This window comes from Ascaphus truei, chromosome 4 (assembly GCF_040206685.1).
Source record: "Ascaphus truei isolate aAscTru1 chromosome 4, aAscTru1.hap1, whole genome shotgun sequence".
Taxonomy (NCBI): Eukaryota; Metazoa; Chordata; class Amphibia; order Anura; family Ascaphidae; genus Ascaphus; species Ascaphus truei.
This window is the reverse complement of record NC_134486.1, coordinates 256,493,480-256,517,766: the sequence shown is the minus strand read 5'-3', so window position 1 is coordinate 256,517,766 and position 24,287 is coordinate 256,493,480. Positions and strand designations below refer to the sequence as shown.

The 24,287-nt window shown below is 43.2% G+C and overlaps 1 protein-coding gene across 4 annotated transcripts in view; it reads right to left on the bottom strand.

Annotated features, from left to right (window-relative positions):
• The window catches only part of AKAP7 (A-kinase anchoring protein 7), a 307,157-nt gene that overhangs the window by 249,199 nt on the left and 33,671 nt on the right, over nt 1-24,287 (bottom strand). For 3 of the 4 annotated variants that reach the window (XR_012801090.1, XM_075597322.1, XM_075597321.1), the window contains exons 5-7: nt 23,042-23,205; nt 17,902-18,014; nt 14,106-14,253 (exon numbers count right to left, since the gene is read on the bottom strand). Coding sequence is in view for 3 of the 4 variants with exons in the window: in XM_075597322.1 (XP_075453437.1) it covers nt 14,106-14,253; nt 17,902-18,014; nt 23,042-23,205 (425 nt within the window). In the remaining variant the exon portion in view is untranslated. Of the gene's footprint in view, nt 1-10,471; nt 10,559-14,105; nt 14,254-17,901; nt 18,015-23,041; nt 23,206-24,287 lie in introns of those variants that run through there. The other variant, XM_075597323.1, reaches the window with a different exon arrangement.

The window sequence follows — 24,287 nt, the reverse complement described above, 5'->3', positions numbered from 1 at the left end:
TTTTTCTTAGCATTTTCTTTTTATTAGTCTTATACTTTATAACCTCTGGTTTATTAGATGACGAAATGTTAGTGCCCATAATGAGTTTATACAGGAAAGAAATCTTAACACTTTATGCGCACGTATTAATAAACAATTATTAACTTAACTTTAAACAATACTTACCTTCACTTAACTTTAAACAATTCCTTAACTTAACATTAAACAATCCTTATGTTAACTTAACTTTAAACAATTTTATCTTAACTTAACTTAAATTGCCATTCTATTTGAAACCATATACCGTCCGTTTTACTTAGCAGGGACTTACCCTCGATTAAACAATAGGGACTCTCACCCTTTGTTACATAAATCAGAGACTTACCCTCGATAAAACAATAGGGACTCTCACCCTTTGTTACATAAATCGGGGACTTACCCTTGATTACAGGGACTTACCCACGATTAAACAATAGGGACTCTCACCCCATGTTCTTTTGCCCTTATAAATTTAGGTTGCTTAGTTTCGCAGAGGAAAAGGTGAGAAACAAATAAAAAGAATCTTTACTCGCCCTTTTTCCTGTGCGAAATTCCACTTCTGTCACCAAAACTGTTAGATCTCTACAGATCAGGTCATCTTCTAGGGCAAGCAAAACACAACTTCTCCCGGGAGCAAATGGAACGCAACGGATATGGGATTCTTTCAAATAGTATGGCAGACGAGCTCGGAGCTGTAAGAATTCAAGGAGACTGATTGTTGAATTCTCACAACTGACTTTAATGGTTCACGAAGCAGGTTTTATACATAAGGTAGGGACAAAAATACAGTTGTCATCTGTTACAAATATGGGTACACATCCAAATTTACATGTAACCTTCACATAATGCCTTTTCTGTAGATCTTAAAACATTTAACTGCTGAGCAAGAGACATATACAATGGTGACTTATAAGGCAGTCCCGTCCTTCTTAACAGCATATGACAGATTCAACAACAGCTGCTTTCAAAGCTACTTACAATAGTCTCAGAAAGAAATAGCCATGCCAGCGTACACTGTTTAACCTTATCAATTCCAGAACTGTCAGAAGACAGTTTTAACCTTACACTTCTTCTGGAAGATGTTGCAAGAGCCATTAAATGGACTAAGCAACTCTTTTACGATAAGGGAAACAAACTCGAACAAATGAAAAAATGTACAGAATCACTTGAATATCCTTGCTCTCAAACATAAGGATGGTAAAATAAAATATAATCCTTCCCAAATATCAAAACAATTCCATAGATATTACCAGTGTTCGACAAATCACCCAAAAATCTACTCGCCGAACCAAAAAATCTACTCGGCACCTAGTCCCGCCCCCAACCCCGCCCCTAGTCCCGCCCCCGCTTTAAAAAAATACATAAATAAAATAAATTGAATAAATTCCTAGTAAGAACATTCGTTTTTGACATAAGTTTATTTATTGTATTACATTATACTACAATTAGTCCTTGTTACGTGTGTGTGTGTGTGTGTGTGTGTGTGTGTGTGTGTGTGTGTGTGTGTGTGTGTGTGTGTGTGTGTGTGTGTGTGTGAGACAGAGAGGGGAGAGAGACTAACTGACTGACCTGGGGGGGCAACTGACTGGGGGGGGGTAACTGACTGACTGGGGGTGGGGTAACTGACTGACTGGGGGGGGTAACTGACTGGGGGGGTAACTGACAGGGGGGGGTAACTGACTGGGGGGGGGGGGGGTAACTGACTGACCGGGGGGGTAACTGACTGATTGGGGGGATAACTGATTGACGGGGGGTAACTGACTGACGGGGGGGTAACTGACTGACGGGGGGGGTAACTGACTGACAGGGGGTAACTGACTGACGGGGGGGTTACTGGGTGGGGAGGAGGTTACTGACTGGGTGACTTTGACTGACTAGGTGGGGGGGTGACTGATTGGGGGGTTACCTCTGGTGTTCTACACACACACACACACACACACACACACACACACACACACACACACACACACACACACACACACACTCTCATATACACACACTCTCTCTCCCATATACACACACACACACACACACACACACACTATCCCATATACACACACACAAACACTATCCCATATACACACACACACACACACTATCCCATACACACACACACACACACACACACTATCCCATATACACGCACACACACACACACTATCCCATATATACACACACACACTATCCCATATACACACACACACTATCCCATACACACACACACACACACACTATCCCATATACCCACACATTATCCCATATACACACACACACACTATCCCATATACACACACACACACTCTGTGGGGGGAAGAGGGGAGCGGAAACAGACACGGGGACCAGGGGGAACACCCGCACTGCCACCTCGCGGCCCGTGCGAGCAGTAACGGGGACCGGGGACCGGAGGGGAAGCGGGGACCGGAGGGGGAGCGGGGACCGGATGGGGAGCGGGGACCGGATGGGGAGCGGGAGCGGGGACCGGAGGGGAAGTGGAGACCAGGGGGAACACCCGCGCTGCTATCTCGCGGCCCGTGCGAGCAGTAACGGGGACCGAGGGGCAGCGGGGACCTGAGGGGAAGCGGAGACCGGAGGGGAAGCGGGAGCGGGAACCGGAGGGGGAGCGGAGACCAGGGGGAACACCCGCGCTGCCATCTCGCGGCCCACGCGAGCAGTAACGGGGACTGAGGGGCAGTGGGGACCGGAGGGGGAGCAGAGACCGGAGGGGAAGCGGGAGCGGGGACCGGAGGGGAAGCGGAGACCAGGGGGAACACTCCCACTGCGCGTGTGGCAAAGGAGCGTGGGACAGAGGGGAAGCACCTGGGCAGCAGCCGCGGGACCCACCCAGCCTACCTCCCGCCCCGGGCAGCAAGCGGGGATCGGGGGCTGGGGGGGTTGGGGCTGACCCTAAATGCTTGAACCACAGCCCTACCACAGAAACTAGGTGAATCCCTCCAACACAGCCGAAGAAGTCTTGTAGTTACAAAATAGGTGACAACTTTAAAAGACACCATGGAAGACCTTTAAAACAGGAAGAGGCACCAAAGCCTCTGCATCAGGAACATACCCGCGTCACACCAATCAGGGAGGGGGATTATTTATTTATTTAAAAACAAATAAAAAATTTGGCGCGAGCAGGGGAATTCCTAGAGCCGCAGCAATGGCTCGCCAGCGGCCTAAATCCACTCGCCACAGGCGTGTAGTTATAATTAATTGTCAAACACTGGATATTACTCAGGTCTGTATAAACAAAAATAACCTTAATTCCCCTAGTATAGTCGAAAAGACCCAGGACTTTCTAAAGGGCTACAACCTCCCAAAAGTCTTGAGCCAGGAACTGACCCAACTAAATGCAAAGATATAGCTAACTGAGATAGACGAAGTAATAAAGAATCAAAAGCTCGCCAAAACCCCAGATCCAGATGGATTCACCAATCTGTACTACAAAAAATGTAGGGGCTTACTTAAAGCACATATGCTCAAATTGTTAAACTCATATTTGGAAGGGGAAGAAATTTCCACTGAAATGTCCAAGGCATTGATCACGGTTATCCCAAAAGAAGGGAAAGACCCTATGCAATGCGAGCATTACAGGCCAATATCACTTCTCAACTGGGACTTAAAAAAATTCAGCAAGACTCTGGCCAAACGCTTATCCTGCGTAGACAGATCCACTTCTATCAGGTATGTTTCATCAAGGATAGACAGGCTCCCGATAATACCAGGAAAATAATTGACAATCAATTATGTGAATATAACAAAAATCAACGTGGAAACAAAGAAAAAGCAGGCACCGTTTCTCAGGAAAAAAGCAAAAAAAAAAATAAAGTCATGGAGAGTGTTTTGCCCTAAAAAACAATAATTTAATGGACCAGCAAATAGATACAGCTACATTACGGGGTACAAAGGACCCCCACCAACGCGTTTCGAGTGTGAGCTCTTTATCAAGGTGACTAATTAGTGTACTCACCAGTCAGCTTAAATACCCTTAAAACGTGCTGTCCTGAGAAACGGTGCCTGCTTTTTCTTTGTTTCCACGTTTATCTCATCAGAAAAATCGGATGCACACCCCCAATTGGAAGAAGATTTTACATTCGCAAGGACCACATCCACTCTAAAAGTGAGTTATTTTCATTACCAGCACATACTCCATTCTGATATTCTATGTTGGGACACTGGCATCCATAGTGGGACCCCTTACTGCAGTGTTTATGGGGGTCTTAGCCCACTAGTCAGATTACAATGGAGGAGTGTTTCGTGTTGGACTGGTTTCCATGTATTCATTGATCACTGGGGGTCATCATCTCAGGAACATCATATGGCACATTGAACATTATAGTTTTTTGCAAGAATATTTTGAGGCTTTTATTAGAGCACCACACATTTTCATTTTTCTATACAACAAAAATCAAAACTCTCATCCTTAGCTTAGATGCCAAAAAAGCATTTGGACAGAATTTGCTGGTCTTTCCTGAGTAAAACCCTAGATGAATTTGGATTCATGGCCCCCTTCCCAACTGGTACCCTAGCCTTCAATAAAAACCAGACCGCCTCCTTAAAACTACCAGAAGCAGATCCAGGCTTAATAAAAATCTTAAATGGGACTAGACAGGGGTATCCACTCTCGCCCCTCCTCTTTGCTCTTACTATCGAGCCATTAGCTTGCAAGATAAGGCAAAATCCTGACATAAAAGGAATCCAGATTGGTCAATAAACCCATAAACTTTCACTCTTTGCAGATGATGTTATACTGACCCTTACAGAACCCTTAATCTCTCTCCCATGCCGCCACAAAACGCTATTAGATTTTGGCACCCTATTCGGCTATAAATTTAACACAAGTAAGTCGGAAGCTCTAAACATTTCGATACCTGAACATCCAATATAAATGGAGGGAACCATGTCTGAAACACCTGGGTATCAACCTGACTAAAGATTACAACACCCTGTTTGCCAATAACTACCCAGCACTGTTTTCCGCCCTTGCCATACAGTTTCAGGGGCAGCCAGCCGGGCTCCACCTTTATTAATGAAGGCAGGCTACTCCCTACCGTCACACACTACCCCCCAAAATACACAAACACTACCCCCACAAATACATACATACACTACCCCCCAAATACACACACTACCCCCCCTAATACACACACTACCCCCCAAATACACACACTACCCCCCCTAATACACACACTACTCCCCCAAATACACACACTGTCAGGTTATAGCCTGCAGTACCCATGAACATCCCCCGGGACGGCTGCTGCTCTTGCTTCCAGACTCTGAAACCTAACACCTTTGCACCTGTTCTATGCCTCCCGCCAGACCTATATAAACCTCCCTTTCCTGTTCCTCCCTTTCCTGTTTATACTGGTTCCTCCAGCTCCTACTACATTCCTGTATTCGCTGCTCCTGTTGCTATTGCTGTTGTCCTGTTCCTGAGTCCCAGTCCTGTTACAGTCTCTTCGTTGCCAACCTCTGCTGTGATCCCAACCATGCTACCTGCCGACCGCCTCCGACCTCTGCTTGTGACTCCGACCACGTTCCCTGCTGTTCATGCCACTGGGATCCTCTCCAGCTGTAGATCAACCCTTGGCACACACTACGCCCCTCCCCAAATAAACATACATACACTACCCTCCAAATACACACATTACCCCACACCAAATACATACACACTAGCCCCCAAATACATACATAAATAACCCCTCCAAATACATACATACACAACCCCCCCAAATACATATACATACATTACTTCTCCTCCCCCCAATACATACATACACCACCCCAAAATACACTACACTCTCTCTGTCAGAAGTTGCGGCACACTCTTCCAGCACACATCGGGATGAGAGAGTCCAGCATGGGACAGGGCAGGAGAGGCAGGCCCAGTGGCAACTAGAGGCCCAGCTCTAGCGCCGGCCGGGCCCCCCCAGCCACTGGCATGACAGCGAGGGAGAGAGGCAGCAGCTGGGGAGCGGCAACCTGCAGGCGGAGGAGAGCCGCAAGTAGATGCGGAAAGAGCTGCATGTGGCTCGAGAGCCTTAGGTTGCTGACCCTTACCTTAGACAGATCCCATCGTGGCACTTAGACAAGGGCATAAAATGTTATGTGGATATCTAAAATGAACTTAGCTACCCCATGGCTCTTACAGCCCTCCTAAGGTGCCAAAAAGAAGGTATTCCTAACTTAATATCAAATGTTCCAACTATTAACTTTTCCCAGAAAATATGAAGGAACTCGAGGCTAAAGTTCAACCTCTCCTCCACTCCCTCAAGGCTCATTCCTCTATCCAGATTTCCTACCGGGTCCACCGAGCTCCACCTTTAAAGGAAGGACAAAAGGTTTGCTTTTGTCAAAATTTTCTCGATTAAGACAGGATTATGGAGTTTGAGGTGCTGAGAAAGTGGTTCTATATTTCCCACTTAAAGTACCTCTAGTTGAGACATTTCATGTTTTCCCTTTTCCTAAATCTCACGTTCCCCATCCAGTAACCCTTTGAAGATTTGTGTAGTTCCAAAACCATTTCAAGAGACCGATTGACAAAGGCCTGATAAAAAACACAAATCTGAGGGTTAATTGTATTGCAGAATGACACCTGAATTTATTACAGTAGCAACAGGTACGCACAGCAGAGCGTTTCAAAACGAAAGCTCTCCGAAAGGCAATATGGTATACAATGTATTTAAACCCTAAAAACTAAAATGCACGCCCCTCTTATGGGGTGACTTGTGCGTCACTAAAAATTGCATCATTTTATAATAACAACACCAGCCACAGGCAAGGGGGCCACGTCCCGAGTGTAGGTTTGTCTTGACAGCAGGGTCAGGGATATAGATATCAGAGTTGTCTTTATACTTGCCGAGTTCAACGTAGGAGATATCCGGAGCGTAGAAGGTACTTTTGCCAAAGTCAGGGTTGGAGAGTGGAGAGTGGTCGAGGTGCAATGCCGAGTTCAGGATTAGAGAGGAGCGAGGAGTCAGAGGTAGCCAAGATCAGGAGCCAGAGGTTGGAGTAGTCAAAGCAAGCCGGTTCGGTACACAGAGGATCAAAAACTGGAACAAAGCAACAGAACAGGCACAAGGCAAGAACAGCAAGGGTAAACACAGAGTAACAAGAATCTATGCTCAGCCAATGTGCCTATAACATTGGTGAGCATATATAGGCTGGATCAGCCAACCCCATGGGGGTGGAGCGCGGGGGTGCGGCCTCTGCAGTAGCTGTGATAGGTCCAGGACTCAACGAGCGGGTGTAGCTGTTTGTGCAGCTAAAGAATGCATCTATGAGCAGGTGCAGCTGTTAGTGCAGCTAATGAATCTTGACACGGAGCTTGGGGGCGTGGTGCACGTGTCACATGCGAGCTCTGTGCGCAGTCAGTGTGCGTCATGATCCGGGGCAGAGCCAGAGTCCGCGGCGTCGGATGACGCCATTTTGGCACGCGTGCATGCTGCGCGCGTCTGGTAAGGAATGTGGTCCATAGGCACCCCGCGCGTGCGCTGTGGTGCTCGAGAGGATGCGCGGAGCGGCTGTACTTCGGTAATCCTTACACTGTCTTAGCTGTTTCTCTTACCTAATATTTTATTTACACTTTGTGAAGTTTTACTATCTCCGATTCCCGCTAACTATAACGAGGTCCCTCATTATTTTCTGGCCTACTCCCTTTTTCTCTCTTAGACTATTCTTTGATCCCCATCACTTATCATCTTTTGCAGCTGTGAATTCAAGGATACCTGCTGAGAGCGTCTCTGCTTCACACGTTCAGTTCAAACACACATATTCCACAAAAAACAGCTTACAAAATGAATGAGACAAGACTTATAGCACTCAAGACAACATGGCTGACAATAATAGTCAAACAACATGGCTGCTTAGACCTCAGTGCTGTTTGCGTCAGACCCGCATTTAATGTACTTTTTCTCAATTTTCTCACGATATTCCACCTCCAGAATGAGTTAGTTCCTATTGAAGGCCCCTCACCACATAATTATATGTTGCAGTGGGAAGCGAATTTCCAAACAGAGATCCTATGGGAAGACTGGGTTGACATATGGAAAAGGGCCTCTAAAACCTTATTATGTTCATTAATAAAAGAAAACATATAAGATAATCCCGGCACTCAAAGTGAAAAAGCATAAGCAAATGGATCAGCCAAAAAGAATTTAATGATAAATAGAAGATGCACAACAAAAGCTAAATAATGACCAAAGTAGTCAAAATGTACTGAGACAGGGAGAGAAACACAGAAGGGAGGGAAGGATGGGAAAGGGAAAGAGGGGGAGGAAAAGGGGGGGGTAAAAAATCCAGGGCAAGGGGGGCAACGAACGTTACGGGTTATAAAACCCCTTCTTCAGGCCCATTTCCAGGGAGACCGTAGTCCCCTGGTACTTCCCTATACCCTGTAACTGAATCCCTGAGATAAACAATGTCAAGCTAGCGACCTATGAGGTCAGTGCAAGTGACAACAGCTAAGTGCAAATATAGATGCTACAAAGATAATAGCTGGCAAAGCAGGGCTACTGGGGGATATTGTCCCACAGACATAGACTGTAATGTAGACCAATGTTGACAGCACTACTGGAATCCTGAGGGAAGCAGCCCTGATGCAGCAAGTTAACCTCTGTACACACTGCCCAACAGTGATCGCAGTGTTGCGCCTGCGACTGTTACTGCGACCCCTTTTTCTCCCCCTCTTTCCCTTTCCCATCCTTCCCTCCCTTCCCTGTTTCTCTCCCTGTCTCAGTACATTTTGACTACTTTGGTAATTATTTAGCTTTTGTTGTGCATCTTCTATTTATCATTAAATTATTTTTGGCTGATCCATTTGTTTATGCTTTTTTCACTTTGAGTGCCGGGAACATTTGTTGGTTATTTAAGTTATTTGGGAGGAAGTAGGGTCCTCCTGGTTCCCTTGTGCACCATCCTATTTGATTCCTCTCATTTATTTATCACGATTGCTGTCTAATACATTTTTCTATATATAAGACTAGCTGAGAGACCCGGCGTTGCCCGTGAGTTAAATTTCCTGCTCCCTCCTCTCCCCCCTATTTGTGTGCTCCCCCTCTCCCACCCCCCAGAGGGAAGGAGGGACAGTGGACAGGAGGGGGGGGGGGACAGTGGACAGGAGGGAGGGGGGATAGGAGGGAGGGGGGATAGGAGGGAGGGGGGACAGGAGGGAGGGGGGGGGCAGTGGACAGGAGGGGGGGACAGAAGACAGGAGGGGGGGGACAGTGGGAGGTGAGGTGAGGTGAGTGAGCGCTGGGGAGGGAGGTGAGGCCTAGCCTGAGGAAAGAGAGAGCGACATCTGGTGGGAGCAGCTGCAGGAGGAAGAGGGTCCTTCCGGAGGCTGCCTGGCCACTGCCTGTCCCCCTGTGTGTGTGTGTGTGTGTGTGTGTGTGTGTGTGTGTGTGTGTGTGTGTGTGTGTGTGTGTGTGTGTGTGTGTACATGTATGTGTGTATGTGTGTGTGTGTGTGTGTGTGTGTGTGTGTACACAGGGGTGAGAGTGTGAGATGAACTTACCAAGGACTCTGCAGGGGTTCTGTGGGGGTATGCTGTCAGTGCAAGTGTGTGACAGTGAAGTAGGTGTGTGTCAGTGATGTCAGTGTAAGTTTTGGCCAATGACAGTCGTGTGGGCGGTGTGTGTCACAGTGGGGCGTACCTCTTGGGCAATGACAGTCGGGCTGGCCACGGACCAATCACATTCACCGCAGCTAGTACCAACCTTTGATTTTATATATTAAGATAATGTTTAGACTTTAGATGGTACATGTTCCCAGACTAAAATCCTGTTACCCTGGTTCCTTCAACCTTTGCTGGAGGGCCTGTAACGAGGTGGGATCAGTGTCACATATTTTATTGTCTTGCCCAATTATCCAACCATTCTGGTCTTGGGTTACCGATCTCAAATTCAATTTTAGAAATCAAGATCCCAAAGGATCCAATAGTATTGATATTAGCTAAACCAATTGAAAACAAACCCCCCATAGCCAATCCCTCCATTCACACATCCTCACAGTGGCCCATTGTTTAAAAACTGCATCTTCGAGAAAGATTAGACTGCCCTCATGACCCATCTGGCGAACAAAATTAACGAAGTAATGTTAATGGAAAAACTGACTGTCATTCTCAACGAAACCATCCCAAAATGTCATAAGATTTAAGATCCCTGGATGAACTCCTCATAATAATACGAACAAGTCCAAAGGTAGAACCCAGCTGAAGTGATATCCCAGCATGAGAGGGAAATCCCCCCCCCCCCCCCCCCACACCCCACACCTAGATTTAGAGTTAAGACACCCACAACATAAAAATGGATTATGATTAAATCAAACGTGCAGAAAGTAATTTGGAGAAAATAGATTTGTTTACTTCTCAGGTTCATTGGGCTGGAGAAAAAAGAAAAAAAAAAGACTGTGCAGCCTGTTAGTCTTGAACCACTAATATACATATTACAACTGTCGCATCAACATACATGAGAGCCAAAACAATTATCCTCAGCTGCAGCACAAACAGTGGCACCATATTACTGTAGATGTAATTGTGTTGCTGTGAATGAAAAAGAAAATAAAAACAGATGGTGCAGGAGCCAAAACAATCTCTCCAAATAGACAGAAATAAATCTGCTGCCCCCTTCTGGCTATTCCTCTACATGCAAGCCAGCATATAAATATTTATTGGAGCAATAGTCAAGAGGAAGATATCACGGCGAAAGTGCCTCTTTAGCAGATAACATTTGTTGCAATTTTATATTGTTTAAAGATTCCTGTTTGGGGTTCACTAATCATGCAGCAATGAAGTTGTGCAGCTTTACACCAGGGTGATTTTCTCTGTCTCCTAACCCAGGGATATTTGTATAAGCAATGTTTGCTGAGTGGTTAACACAGATGCAGGATTTCTCTAAGGCCTCGTCTGGGCGGGCACACTCGCGCTGGCCGGGATGAAACACATTGCTGCAGTGTGAGCGAGTGCATGAGCATGCATGGAGCTTAGCTGCTTCCAGAAGCAAGCAAATTTGATTCTGCCGCTCGCTGGCGCGTCACGTGAGCGGTTCACCCAATGAGGGCGAACCTGCCAAGTAATGTCATGGCGATGCCCCCCCCCCCGACACGCCCCCATGCGAATACTTAGCTGGCCATAAATCGGCCGAGCGTGTGACGCCAACGCGCACGAGCACCTGCGCGATCCCTGCCTGGCCGCAGCCTTAGGCCTGGGACATAGTGCAATCAGCATCGCTGAGGCGGGCTGGGCCGCGCTGAACAGATGCACAAAGCCCCTGCATCTGTAATCAGCGCAGCTATAGTTTCTCCCTCCGCATGCGCGCTGATGCGGGCGGAGGCTGAGAAACTTCCCCGAGACAGGCAGTATTGAAATTTGCCGCTCGGGGAAGCGGAGGAGCGGTCACGTGACCGCTCCCATCCATTGGGAGCGGGGGACTAGCCCCGCCTCCCGGCACGCCCCCGCCGCCGGAGCGCGCTCACTGCCTCGCCTGCAAGGACATGGAAAAGCCCCATTTTGGAGCAGGCGAGGCAGAGCAGGAGCGCGCCTCAGCGCTGTTTGCTCGTCTATGTCCCAGGCCTTATTTGTTCTGACTTGAAAGCGCAGCTACATGTTCTTCCCATTCCTTGGGAAGGATTGATACAGAAATGAACTTTCTGTCTTACTTCACTGAAGACATTTAAAATTGGAACGATAACCAGCAAACAATTCAGAAAATATCCTTGTAGTTTTAACTATTAGGGTTGAAAGTTTACGGACAACTCTAGGTTTTCCACTTTGGAGAGAGCCCAGTCCACAATATTGTATGAGGTGCATACCTTTATCATATATATATATATATATATATATATATATATATATATATATATATATATATATATATATATATATATATATATACATATATATATATATATATATATATATATATATATAGCAAATACAAATATCACTTGTGAGCACATTCACATGTCTTGGACAGGTCTGCGACCTTGATTTTCACCATCATCTCCTGGCATACAGTGCTTCCCCTGCAGCCAGGAATTCTGGGAAAGGATATGCAAATGAGCACATAGTGTCACCTTTTACTTCAAGTCAATTTTAACATAGACCCCCTATAAGCTTATATTTGCAGTATTACACCACTTTTAAACACAGCCTTGGTTAAAGAAGTGCATAGCCAGTTATTTCAATCTTTGGGTCTCATCAGTGTGAGGCTGGTTGTACTGGCTTTGCAATTTGGAGCTGGGATAGGTTCAATATATATATATATATATATATATATATATATATATATATATATATATATATATATATATATATATAAACTCTCATTAAACCTAATTAAACCTAAACCTCACATTAAAAGATCTAGGATCATGCTAATTAATTATCAAAGAGGCAGAAGGAATTGTAGGAGGGAGTAATGTTGTCCTTGTAGTTAGATTATATTACATCAGGGAATAATCAAATAGTAGAAGACCAATCAGTATATAAAGTTGTAGATGCCTGAAGGATTTAACTGTTAAATGAGAGCGGAGGAGAATCTTTCGTTCATCACTGAGGCGGAAGCAACAGAATTTATCAAGTGAGTGCGTTGCAGTTTCAGACAAATATAACTCTTCAACCATATATAAAACACACAACAATGCTTTAATTTACAGATACATTAGCTGTGTTAAGATTACTAAACTATTATATACCTGTAGTGGGGAGTAAAGCAAGCAACAAGTCTTTAGTGGAGTCAAATGCTTGAGACACAATGGAGGCAGTTTTAGTTAAAGGTTGAGATGCAGGAATCTCAGCCTGTAACTAAAGGAATGCAGAAGAAAAACATGACACAGACATTTCTAACTGGGGATATTCGTTAGAAAAAGATGGAACACAACTTAGTTGAGAGAAAATTAAAAGGCAACAGTCCTTTGAAACAAAGCAAAAGTCCTGTGGATTATCAATGTGGCAGCTTAAAGCACAAATTCTCCCCCAGAAGTTCACAGTACTGTATATCATGTCTCAGACAACTAAACATGCTAAGAATAGAGAACATGTTACTCTTCAGTACCACCCTTAGGCCGCGCTTATAGTGCTGGCGACGCAACAAATGTATTGCCGCCGTCACGTGCGCTTATGGTAGAAGCGACGCAACGGCGTGACAGCTTGGTCGCGATCGAGCAAGTCAAGTCAATTTGATTTTTCCAGCGACCATAGCGTGACGTCGCGTCGCTGGCGACGTAACTATAAACGCAGCCTTAAGCTGCCACCTATGGGTAGTAGTGAGACCAAAAAAATCCTCCACCTGCTATATTCAAATGTAAACATGTGCAGACATAAGGATGCAAATATAGTCAGCTTTCAAGTATTGCAACGTTTGTCACTGTAGTGATTCTATTTCGCCAATTAAAAATACAGTACTTTTTGTTTCATGCCAAAAGTACTGCCTGTCAAACAACTGTTGATAATAAGAAGATCCAAGTATATAATATAGCATGTAGTGCCATGCAGACATAGTCCTATTATTCATTGGAAGTGATTTTCCCCAAATCAATGTGTTTTACAATATATTTCTTTATATGATATGTCTAGGTTTTAACATGCCCACCCATTGCATGTAACGGAAACTCATTTGGAACATAATCTACAACTACGCTAAAGGTCAACTCTTTCACTGGATATAGCAAAATCTAATGAATGAATCAATTTTTTAATAGCTGTGAAAACTCACAAAAGTTTAAATAAAAACAGAACTTCGTGAACTTTGAGTTGAACTCCTGAATCTGAGCGAGTACTGAACCAAAAGGCCAAAGAAAGACTCTACAGTACCTCTGATTTCCTATTTGTGCTTATTAAGCAACTAGACAAACTTTTCCATTGACAAATAGAAAAAAATGGGGGGAAAAAGTGCCTCCTTATTTAGAGATTTTTCCCATGATTTCAAAAAACAAAATCCTTAACCAAAACAAAATCGATTTCCAGCAGAACCAAAACACTAAACACATCTTTATAGTCCATCCTGCACCATTTTAAATGGGTTCAATAAAAAATAACTACTCTTAAGAAAACATCAGAATGTAAATGTTAAAGATATTGTTCCACGTACCAAAGCAGATGGAGGCCTCAGTGTAGTAGTAGCCATTCTGTTGCCTTTCCTTTGCCATTGAGCAGAGATCAAGGCAATTTAATGTTTCATCTCCAAAGTAGTGATCTTGAAAATCCTCATATAGATAAGGGTCAATTTTTCTCAATCCCTAAATAGTACAAAAATGATTTCAGTAATTTGCCAGATTATCAAATTAGTAACAATGGATTTTCCCACAAAACACGTTTCAGAAACCCACAAAAACTCCCAGCAGTCTCAAACAATCTGATGTTTAACCTTCTCTCTTTGGGGCCTATTCTAGTAATTCCTTAGTGCGACAAACCGCTTCTAAAGTTTTCTAAATATTCAAATGCTTTGCTATGCTTATTGCATGTCCAAAGCGTTTAAACGGCTTTTTTTAGAAGCTGTTTCATTCTTGCTCTGACAATCCGATCGGTTTGTCAAAAAAGCCTCAAACTCACATTTTTTGCCCAAACCTGCTATTCTTGTAGCTCCGTTATGCCAACCGCTTCTAAAAAGGTTTTTTTAACACCTAGTGTAAAGAGTGGCGAGATTGTGACTGAGACAGCAAAACCCATAAATCAGACGTGGGCTGGAGTTAACACCACCTCTGGTCATTCCACCTCTAAAGCAAGTACATCCGGGCATTTTGGCTGTTAAACCATGTGGGTTGTAACTTTTTTTAGAAGTGATTTAAAAGTGATAAGAGAATACTGTTTTGTCTCCCATTTCATTCCGCTTCTTGTGAACATGCCAAACAATGTGGTTTGGCACCGACAAATTCGGAGCTACTAGAATAAGCCCCTACAGTATGTATTTATATCAAACACATTTATTCAACAGATATGAAAACCATTACATCCAAAGAGAGAAAACATTGCAGTTGTGTCTACATTATTGAAAAACTGCAGAGAGAATACAATGACTTGTTGAAATAAAAAAACATTAACAATATAATGGATTCTTATTTCAATGTTATTACACTTCCCAATAATAGGTTTGCGTATTATTACCATTCTCCAGAGCTAATATGGCTGCTCTGTGCTGTAGGAGTCAAAGGGAGAGATAGAATAGGATCATTTAAATAATAACACGCAGAGTGTATTGATTTGTGGTGATTTTTAATCATGGCGCACAAACATTTGCATGTCTCCCCCTAGGATCTGGGTATCGACTGTTTCCTCACTGCACAATGTGTGAGGCAGACTGGGAATGCTCGGTTGATTTGATTTTTTTCACCCTAATGTGCATTTCTAAGACAGTCATTGCTTCAGTTAAAGTAGTTCAACAAATGTCACACTGATCCAAATGTGACATGTAATGTATATGTCTAGCAATACAAATCCACTGCGATTCTGGGGCTGCAAAAAGGGCCTTATACTCCAGGAGAAAAAGGATTTTATACTAAATGCCTTGTTGCTGCCGTACTTCCCTGAAATGACCATACTACTTAAAGAAGCTTTAAGTCTTGATTTATTTTGTTACAAGGTTTGATACAGGGGGGTCTCCGGAGCTAAACCACGTTGATTTAAACTCCATGGACCCCCTGTGCTTACCGAGATACTTACATCTAAAAGCTGGTAGCATCCCCTGCTGGCCACAGAAAATGCATGTGATGTCCCCCTTGTGGCATTCTATTGGCCCCCGGGACGCAGGACCATTCAACAGAAGAGATTCCGGCATTACCTTGAGATGTAAGTATCTTAGGGAGCAGAGGGTCCCCATTTGGGAGGTGGAGGAGGGGAGAAGGAAGTCAGCTCCCCCTAAATATCCTTCACCCAGCATCTCTGATTTCTGCTCACGGCTCACAACCACTTTGCCTTCTATAGAGCATTTTATTTTCTGTTCTCCTTAACCTTTTTAGCACACAAAACATTTAAAGTAACAAAACATGTGAAATCTTATATGGTTGTTTTTTTTAAATAAATCAGTTCTCCAGTATTTGATAATACTTAATGCATTTTCTTTTATAAATTCAACTCTTAGTGCCATTTTTAATTCATTTTAAAGCATCCTTTGATTTCTATAGCAGGTTATAATCCACCTCCCAAGCAGTGCAATATATTTGCAACACTTCCCTGTTTGTGATAATTTGTTGCCAATGTTCCCAGCAGTTTGAGCTGTAAACTGTAACAATAGATACTGGTACCCTGGTAATATCAGGATACATTGTAGCTGCTGAGTTACACTGACTAAAGGATTGATTGAAACTGAAAGGTAGATACAGTAGTATGTTAGGCACAAAATCAGGATATTTACAGATTTATAACAGGAGCACCAAACAATTGCCAGTTTAGGTAAGAATGTAGAATTATGCATTGTCACATGCTTTACATCTAAAAATAATAAGAAATGAACTGTAATATTACTGCTTTAACGTGCACTAAGGACAGTGACTTGTAGGTTAAATGTAGCTGAATGACAAATCAGAGAAGCAAGGTGTTTTGAAATAATATTTTTCAACTTTTAACATTTCCATCAGAAACAAAAGCTTTGGAGGATTTATACTATTCTTGACTTTTGGTGATAAGACTGTTCGATAATCCTCAAATCTACAGGTAAATTGTTGTTCTTTGTAAAACAATTATGATGCTTTCTTTAGTCACGCAGAGAAACATACGTTGATGGTATTCATGAATTTTGCAGACCCAAATAAAAAGGACAATATATTCATTTTATACAAACAAGCCATATTTTTTCAAGGGTGATTAACATTTTTTAAGGAAGCTAATTACACCCATACACTGTGTGAATCGAACAAAAATGAATAAAGAGGTAGTAAAGTAACAGTAAACACACACTGACATGGGTAAAGATTAATACATACGTACATAAAAAAATGAAAGTCCCCACAACTGTCCCAGTTGGAGTGAAAAAAGGAAAACAATTTAAAATACAATAAGGGTAAAGTATATAAGGTGAAAATTACTCAAAGGGCTGTCTCTCACAACCTAAAAAGATAAATTAGCATACAGAAGTGAATGCACAAAAATGAATAAAAAGGACATGTAGTTTGTGCAAAAAATATGTATTGAAACAAAAATCTTTCACAACAGGACTAACAAGTCCTTGGCTTAATCAATAGATGGGTAAGTACAAACACCAACTATAAGAATACGAATTGTATAGAGAAAACTCATTATCAGCTACAGAAAAAAGTCAAGGCTGACAACTTCGAGACGTTTCGGGAAAAAGTGAAGCTCTTTATGTCTCTGGATAATTGAAATGTTATCGTCTTCTGATTATGTTGAGGACTCACTGGTCCTATTGTGAAAGGTATCCGTTTCAATATATATTGTTTCACAAACGACATGTTGTCCTTTTTATTCATTTTGATGCATTGACTCCTTCATACACGTAAAGATTAATACATGTAACACTTACAAAGCATGCAGTCAAGTAGGTAAAACATGCGTTACAGACTGTAAAAGCTAAAATAATGAATAATAACAATGAGAAAACACCTTGAAGTGTTGTCTAATATAAGTTGATTACTGAACAATAAACAATGCAGGTTCATATATTTTACAAAAAGGAAGCTTGACAGTATAACAATATACAGGTAACCTGGAAGAATAAAAACATCAACATCTATTTGTTCTTAAGAGAAACAGTATGACATATGTATTTAGGGTAGAAAAGAAGAAAACAAGCAGGTAAAGCACGTACCGATCATTATTTGTACCTCTTGTTAGTTCAAAATGAGCATTTCAGATCCTTGTTTTCCCAGGAAAGCCAGTTTATATACGTCTACTCGCACTGCACTTTGATTGTGCGGTATAAAATAGCAGCTCACCTGATAACGTAGCTTTGGTGCTCTTGACAGCTTCATGAAGGTCAAATGGGGTAAAAAAGCTCGGTTTCCTATAATAAAGATGCCCTTTTCTTTAAATATCTTCTCCATGGTCTCTGGTGGGATAGAAAAACGCAGAAACTGTAAGATACCAAACACCAGGCTTTATCAAGGACTTTTTCAAGGACATTTTCTGGACTGGCAAAAATCAATGTAGGGAGGAAAGGAGATATTTGATTTCTGCTCAAAATACAGAACTAAAAATTAAATGTGCCATGATGTAGATTTACATTTGGCCAGATCTTCAGAATAAAAAGCTTTAGATCAGTAAGAAAATATAATTCATCACAAATCAAGCTAATAAAGAAAAATTTAATCCTCATTAAATGTCTTCAATAACAATATGGCCTGATGTAAATTGCTTAGCTGCTGTTGGCTTCTCTGGCAGTGAAATGTTCATGGGACGTTATGATAACATGAAAACATCTGATCAAAATGGCTAAATGTTTGCAAACACATTGGTTTCTGTGTCCAGAAACATCCGTCTATCTGTGCTATTTCAATTTACTTGCATTGAAGAAGTAGTACTCTTTTCTCTATTAATAATGAATCTGGGTTTTATATAATCATGTGTCGTGTCAGGGTTGCCTAGGCCTCCTGCCTAGCCATAGCTTCTTTGTCCACTGGGTGTGCTGCTGCCTTCTGTTGGCTCTGGGTTCCTCTGTCTGTCTGTCTTCTTGTTGCTCCTCTCTCTGTCTTATAGTTCGGTTTCCTGTCTGTTTCCTTTGCCTTTGCTTCAAGTCAGACTCCTATGCACATGCCTCTGTCTTTGATTCCTGATCTGTTCCTGTACCTGTACCTGTATTTGAGTCTGTTCACAGTAAAGGCCCTTGCTAGTAATCTGGCTTTGTTCCTTGCTCCCCGGTCTCAGTCCTTGCTCCCCGGTCTCAGTCCCTGCTCCCCGGTCTCAGTCCCTGCTCCCGGACCTGTCCTGCCCCGCCTGTCCTGTTCCAGTCTCCTCGTTGCCGACCTCTGCTTGTTACCTGACTTCGCTACCTGCCGCCTGCCTCAGACCCCTGCTTGTGACCCCTACTTCGCTTCCTGCTGTTCCGGCCACCGAGATCCTACCCGCCACAGGAGTCTCCCGTGACAGAAAGCAAAGGCCACTTCTGGACCTCGCTGGAACAGATTCTTCTTCTGCCTGCACCCTTTCCCGCCTGCTGCAGCAGAACACATCCGCATGGTTGAAGATAAGTACTTTCGTTTCTTTTTTGGAAATCCCAGTTGGGAAGGTTTTTTTTTGCTGCTAAGTGTTCTGCAAGAATTATTGCGTTCATAACGAAAAAACATTTCTGCTGAGGCTAGAACTGTTGCTGCAGAGACTAGTGCACCTTTCTTTGAGATTTTTCTTTTGTGCAGTGCCTGGGTTAACCCTTGCAGTACCTGTTGCCACCTTTTAGACTCTGACTTTTCATTCCCTGGACAAGGCTTGTCTCTGCATCCCTGGTTGGACCACTGCTGTTCACAGGGTTCCCATTTCAAAAGACAAGAGTGCTTCCATTATTTTGTTACTGCATACTGTGATTTTTCCTGCAATCTGTAGTTCTTCCTATGATTGGTTCTAAGCTTTCAGGTTTACCTGCAAGTTCCCCTAAAGTTTGTTTCTCTGCAACATATGATATCCCTACGCCTGATATCAAAGGTTTCAGATTTAACTGCAGGGTTCTTTCTCTGTCTGATATCCCTACGCCTGATATCTAAAGTTTCAGATTTAACTGCAAGGTTCTGTCTGATATTCCTATGTCTGATGTCAAAAGTTTCAGATCTAACTGCAAGTTTTCTCTGTATTAGTTTCCTGCTGTCTATGATATTTCTATGCCTGATATCTAAAGTTTCAGATTTAACTGCATGTTTCTCTGTATGATATCCCTACGCCTGATATCTAAAGTTTCAGATTTAACTGCAAGGTTCTGTGTGATATTCCTATGTCTGATGTCAAAAGTTTCAGATCTAACTGCAAGTTTTCTCTGTAGTAGTTTCCTGCTGTCTATGATATTTCTATGCCTGATTTCTAAAGTTTCAGATTTAAACTGCAGGTTTTCTCTGCCTATATGATATCCCTACGCCTGATTTCTAAAGTTTCAGATTTAACTACAGGTTCTCTCTGTCTGTATGATATCCCTACGCCTGTGTCTAATATTTCTGTTGTTCATTCTAATGCTTCTGCTTTAAAAACACATTTCCTCTTTACTGGTTTCTTGGGAAGTGTGGTTTCCCCATGTCTGAAATTATGGCTCCCACTCAAACAGTCTTGAGCTGTAAATGTGAACACTGTACCACTGATTCTTCAGAACTTCTCAAAGCAAGGAAGAAGAAGAAAAAGAAGGGAGGTATTACTGTGGAAGTTGAAACTAAGGATGAACCTTTAACCCCAGAGTCTGCATTTGATGAAAGAGATATGCTGCAGCTTAAGGCAACTCACAGACGTATCCCAAGAATAGTGGAAGAAAAGAAAGATGCCCTAACTCAGACGCTTCAAGCTGCACAGAAAGCGATTGATTGTCTTTATGGATGTTTAGATAAGGAGCAAGAAGCCAAGGCTGCACTACAGAGCTGTCTATCCTCAGCAATTGCTAAGTGTGTTCTCCAGGAAAAAGAAAAGCACCAGTTGGAGAGTGACCTGGATGTCATGTCAGGTGAGCTGGAGAAGGCATATGGTGATGCTGCTGAGAATCGGCGCCTCGCTTCTAAAAGTAACGAATTCCTGGAAATCTCTATGAAGGAAATTGACAGGCTTAATACAGAGCTTAAAGTCTCCCAGGAGGAGATTCGCTACTTCACAAAAGAGATGGAAGTAGTTCGGAATGACAGATGCTACTTGAAAACAGAGATACGTTCTATGAGAGACGCCTCCGAAGAGTTAAATAGTAGGTTTTAAACTATAAACCAAATGAGTAAGAACTTCTCTGTCCAAGCCAGTGAAGGAGATAAAAGACTCCATGAATCAGAAGAGGAGAAGAGACTATTGATAGAAAAAAAGTCAAGGATGCAATTAGCGCTGGAAAAAGCAGAGGGTAACTGGGAAAAAGAAAAATATCAGTTGGAGAATGACATGATGATCTTGTCAAGTAAGCTGGAGAAGGCCTACGCTGATTCTGCCCAGTACCAGACTTTCATGGCTCAAGTTGACGCAGCACTGGAAGCATCTCAGAAAGAGGTTCAGAGGCTTACTACAGAGCTGGAAGCCACTAAGGAGAAGAGTTGCCACTTCAACACCGAACTATGTTCATTGAGAGAAATCTTCGAAGGGTTAAATATCAGTTTTGAAACTGTAACCCAAGAGTGCCAGAATCTCTATGTTTAAGTCAGTGAAGGAGATAAGAAACTCCATGAATTAGGAGAGGAGAAGAAACAGTTGGCCCAGGAAAAGTTAGACATGCAGACAGCACTGCAGAATGCAGAGAGAGTGCTGCAAGAAGAACGTGTCTCCCTGGAGCGGCGCACACAAGCAGAAAATATGCTGCAGAGTCAGCTGCGAGAACTGCGCACACATCTGCAGGACACCAAGGAGAAATGGGTGAATGCTGAAGAAAAGCAACGAGTTCTGCAGGAAGAAAGTTTCCAGACTGCCTACAAAATAAAGATGCTGCAAGATTATTTGAGTACCCAGTGTGTCCCCAAAGAACAGCATGAGGAGCTGAAGGCCACACTGAGCATAACCAGAGCCTCGCTGGAGGAAGAGCTAAAGCTAGCAGCTGAACACACATCTCAGCAACTCACAGTGCTGCAGGCGCAGATCGCTGAGCTCAAGACACAGCTTGCCAAAAAGGAGAGAGAGAAGGTGTCCGTCTGTCAAGTGGCTGGCCTGACACAGCGCTATGAGGTCAAAATGGCTGATGCCTGCAAATTATTGGACCACACAGCCCGTGATAAGGTCCGGCTGCAGCTGGAGCTGTACAATGCCCGGGAGGAGTACTGGCAGCTGCAGATCAGAAATGAAGAAGATGCAACATATCTAAGCTTTACTCTGAGTCAGCTGGGAGATATGGAGTTGCGACTCAACTCCAAAAAAGCTGAACTGACAACTGCTTTGAGTGGGAAAAGAAGTGCAGAAGGACAGCTTCAAGAGCTGAAAACTCGAATAGCTGGTTTTTCATTGGGTGATGCCACGAAACGGCAGTCACAAGAGGAGACCATGGAGAGCGAACTCTGTGTCCCCAATGACTCATGTGGAAAGGCTGCAGCCGTCCTTGATGCCCACATTCCTGATGTCTCTGCCCCTGCTTTTGGGTTGAACGCACCCATTCGGAGGTTCCTTGCAGCAACCAATGTACCTGTGGAGCAACCTCTGCCCGCTGACAAACCACCAGAGGTGGGTCACCTTGAGTCCACTTTTCATCAAGGCCGCCGGGAAGAGCCTGGAGGATCGTCCGGAGAACGATCTCGAGAGGGGGGAGTAATGTCAGGGTCGCCTAGACCTCCTGCCTAGCCATAGCTTCTTTGTCCACTGGGTGTGCTGCTGCCTTCTGTTGGCTCTGGGTTCCTCTGTCTGTCTTCTTGTTGCTCCTCTCTCTGTCTTATAGTTCGGTTTCCTGTCTGTTTCCTTTGCCTTTGCTTCAAGTCAGACTCCTATGCACATGCCTCTGTCTTTGATTCCTGATCTGTTCCTGTACCTGTACCTGTATTTGAGTCTGTTCACAGTAAAGGCCCTTTCTAGTAATATGGCTTGTCCCTGTTTGTTCCTTGCTCCCCGGTCTCAGTCCCTGATCCCCGGTCTCAGTCCCTGCTCCCCGTTCTCAGTCCCTGCTCCCGGACCTGTCCTGCCCCGCCTGTTCTGTTCCAGTCTCCTCGTTGCCGACCTCTGCTTGTTACCTGACTTCGCTACCTGCCGCCTGCCTCGGACCCAAGCTTGTTACCTGACTTCGCTACCTGCCGCCTTCCTCGGACCCCTGCTTGTGACCCCTACTTCGCTTCCTGCTGTTCCGGCCACCGAGATCCTACCCACCACAGGAGTCTCCCTTGACATATCGTAACTTCAGTTCTATTCTATCATGTTTTCTAAATTATTTTAAAAGATACAAGATCCTTCCAGTTAAAAGAACGCTTTCTCATGCTAGTGTTTCAGTATAGGGGACATTCTTACCACTTATTTCTTGAAGTGTGGCTATCGCTAAGTCACCGTTGGTCATCTTTCCAAACACAACTTCATGCTTAAAATCAGCCACTCCACGAAATGGCAAGACCAAAGCTTTTCCCTGTAGTATTTCTTCAATGGGTCCTTTACTCTCCAAGAGAGCACTGACCGCTCTGTGCGGCAAAAAGAGACAGAAGTCAACAATCGTTTTCAACGTTAAAATAATACAAAGTTAAAATAAAACTGGAATTAAGACAAAGTTGAGTAAAACACTGCGTTTCTCTTTGGATTTAGTGGACTACAAAGACTGGCTTTGCGATGACAACTTTAGACATGGAACAATTCAGATGTGAAACAAACAAACATGGAACAAAATCCAAATGTGATCACCTTGATACAGACCCCATTGATGGCGCTGACTGTGATAACGGACAATATACAAAGTGGCTTAAAATCAAATGACCTCTAACACTTAGCAAAGTAGTCCTGAAGTTACTGACCTTATGTATGCTGCAGTCCAACTGCTTTCATTGAGCACGTCATATTTTTACTTTAATGTGTTAATTTAAATATCAAACAAGGTCTTAATGAGGTTAATTCTCTTGAGACAAGTACAATATTCATATAATTGCTCATATAATTGTTTCCACAAGAGCAGAGAACCCAGAATGTGACTACCATCAGAGTAGCAAGAGCCAATAATCACTGCCATTTACCTCATCATGTATTTCAAAAGTCATATGAAAGGTTTTTACAGTATAAACAAAGAGATGAGACTTTGCTCGCCCAAAAGCAATAATGTCACATTCTGAAAACACCAACAAAACAAATTCAATTCTATGGGAGTTAACTTTTTACAACAATAGTTATACACCACATAAATTATATTTGTAATGCTTTTTGCTAAATGCCTATTTATACATTTATGAATGTACAAAACTGGATATAAATGTTAGCAAGAAAAAGCTAAAGTGCACAAAACAACCTGTGTTAATTGTAGTCACTGTATAACCGGCTCTGCTGAAGAAGTAACAAGAAGCAGGTTTTGTAATGAGCTAAAGAATGAAGGTAACAGGTCTGATCACTGTTTTCATATTACACATGAAAAGTACACTTTTTTGGTCTCGAAAACTGATACATTTCACATCCTTCCTGCTCTGTGTTCCAAAACACCATCCTCCCTGCTCTGTGCTCCAAAATACCATTGTCAAGTTCTAGCCTGCAGTACCCATGAACATCCACCGGCACTGCTACT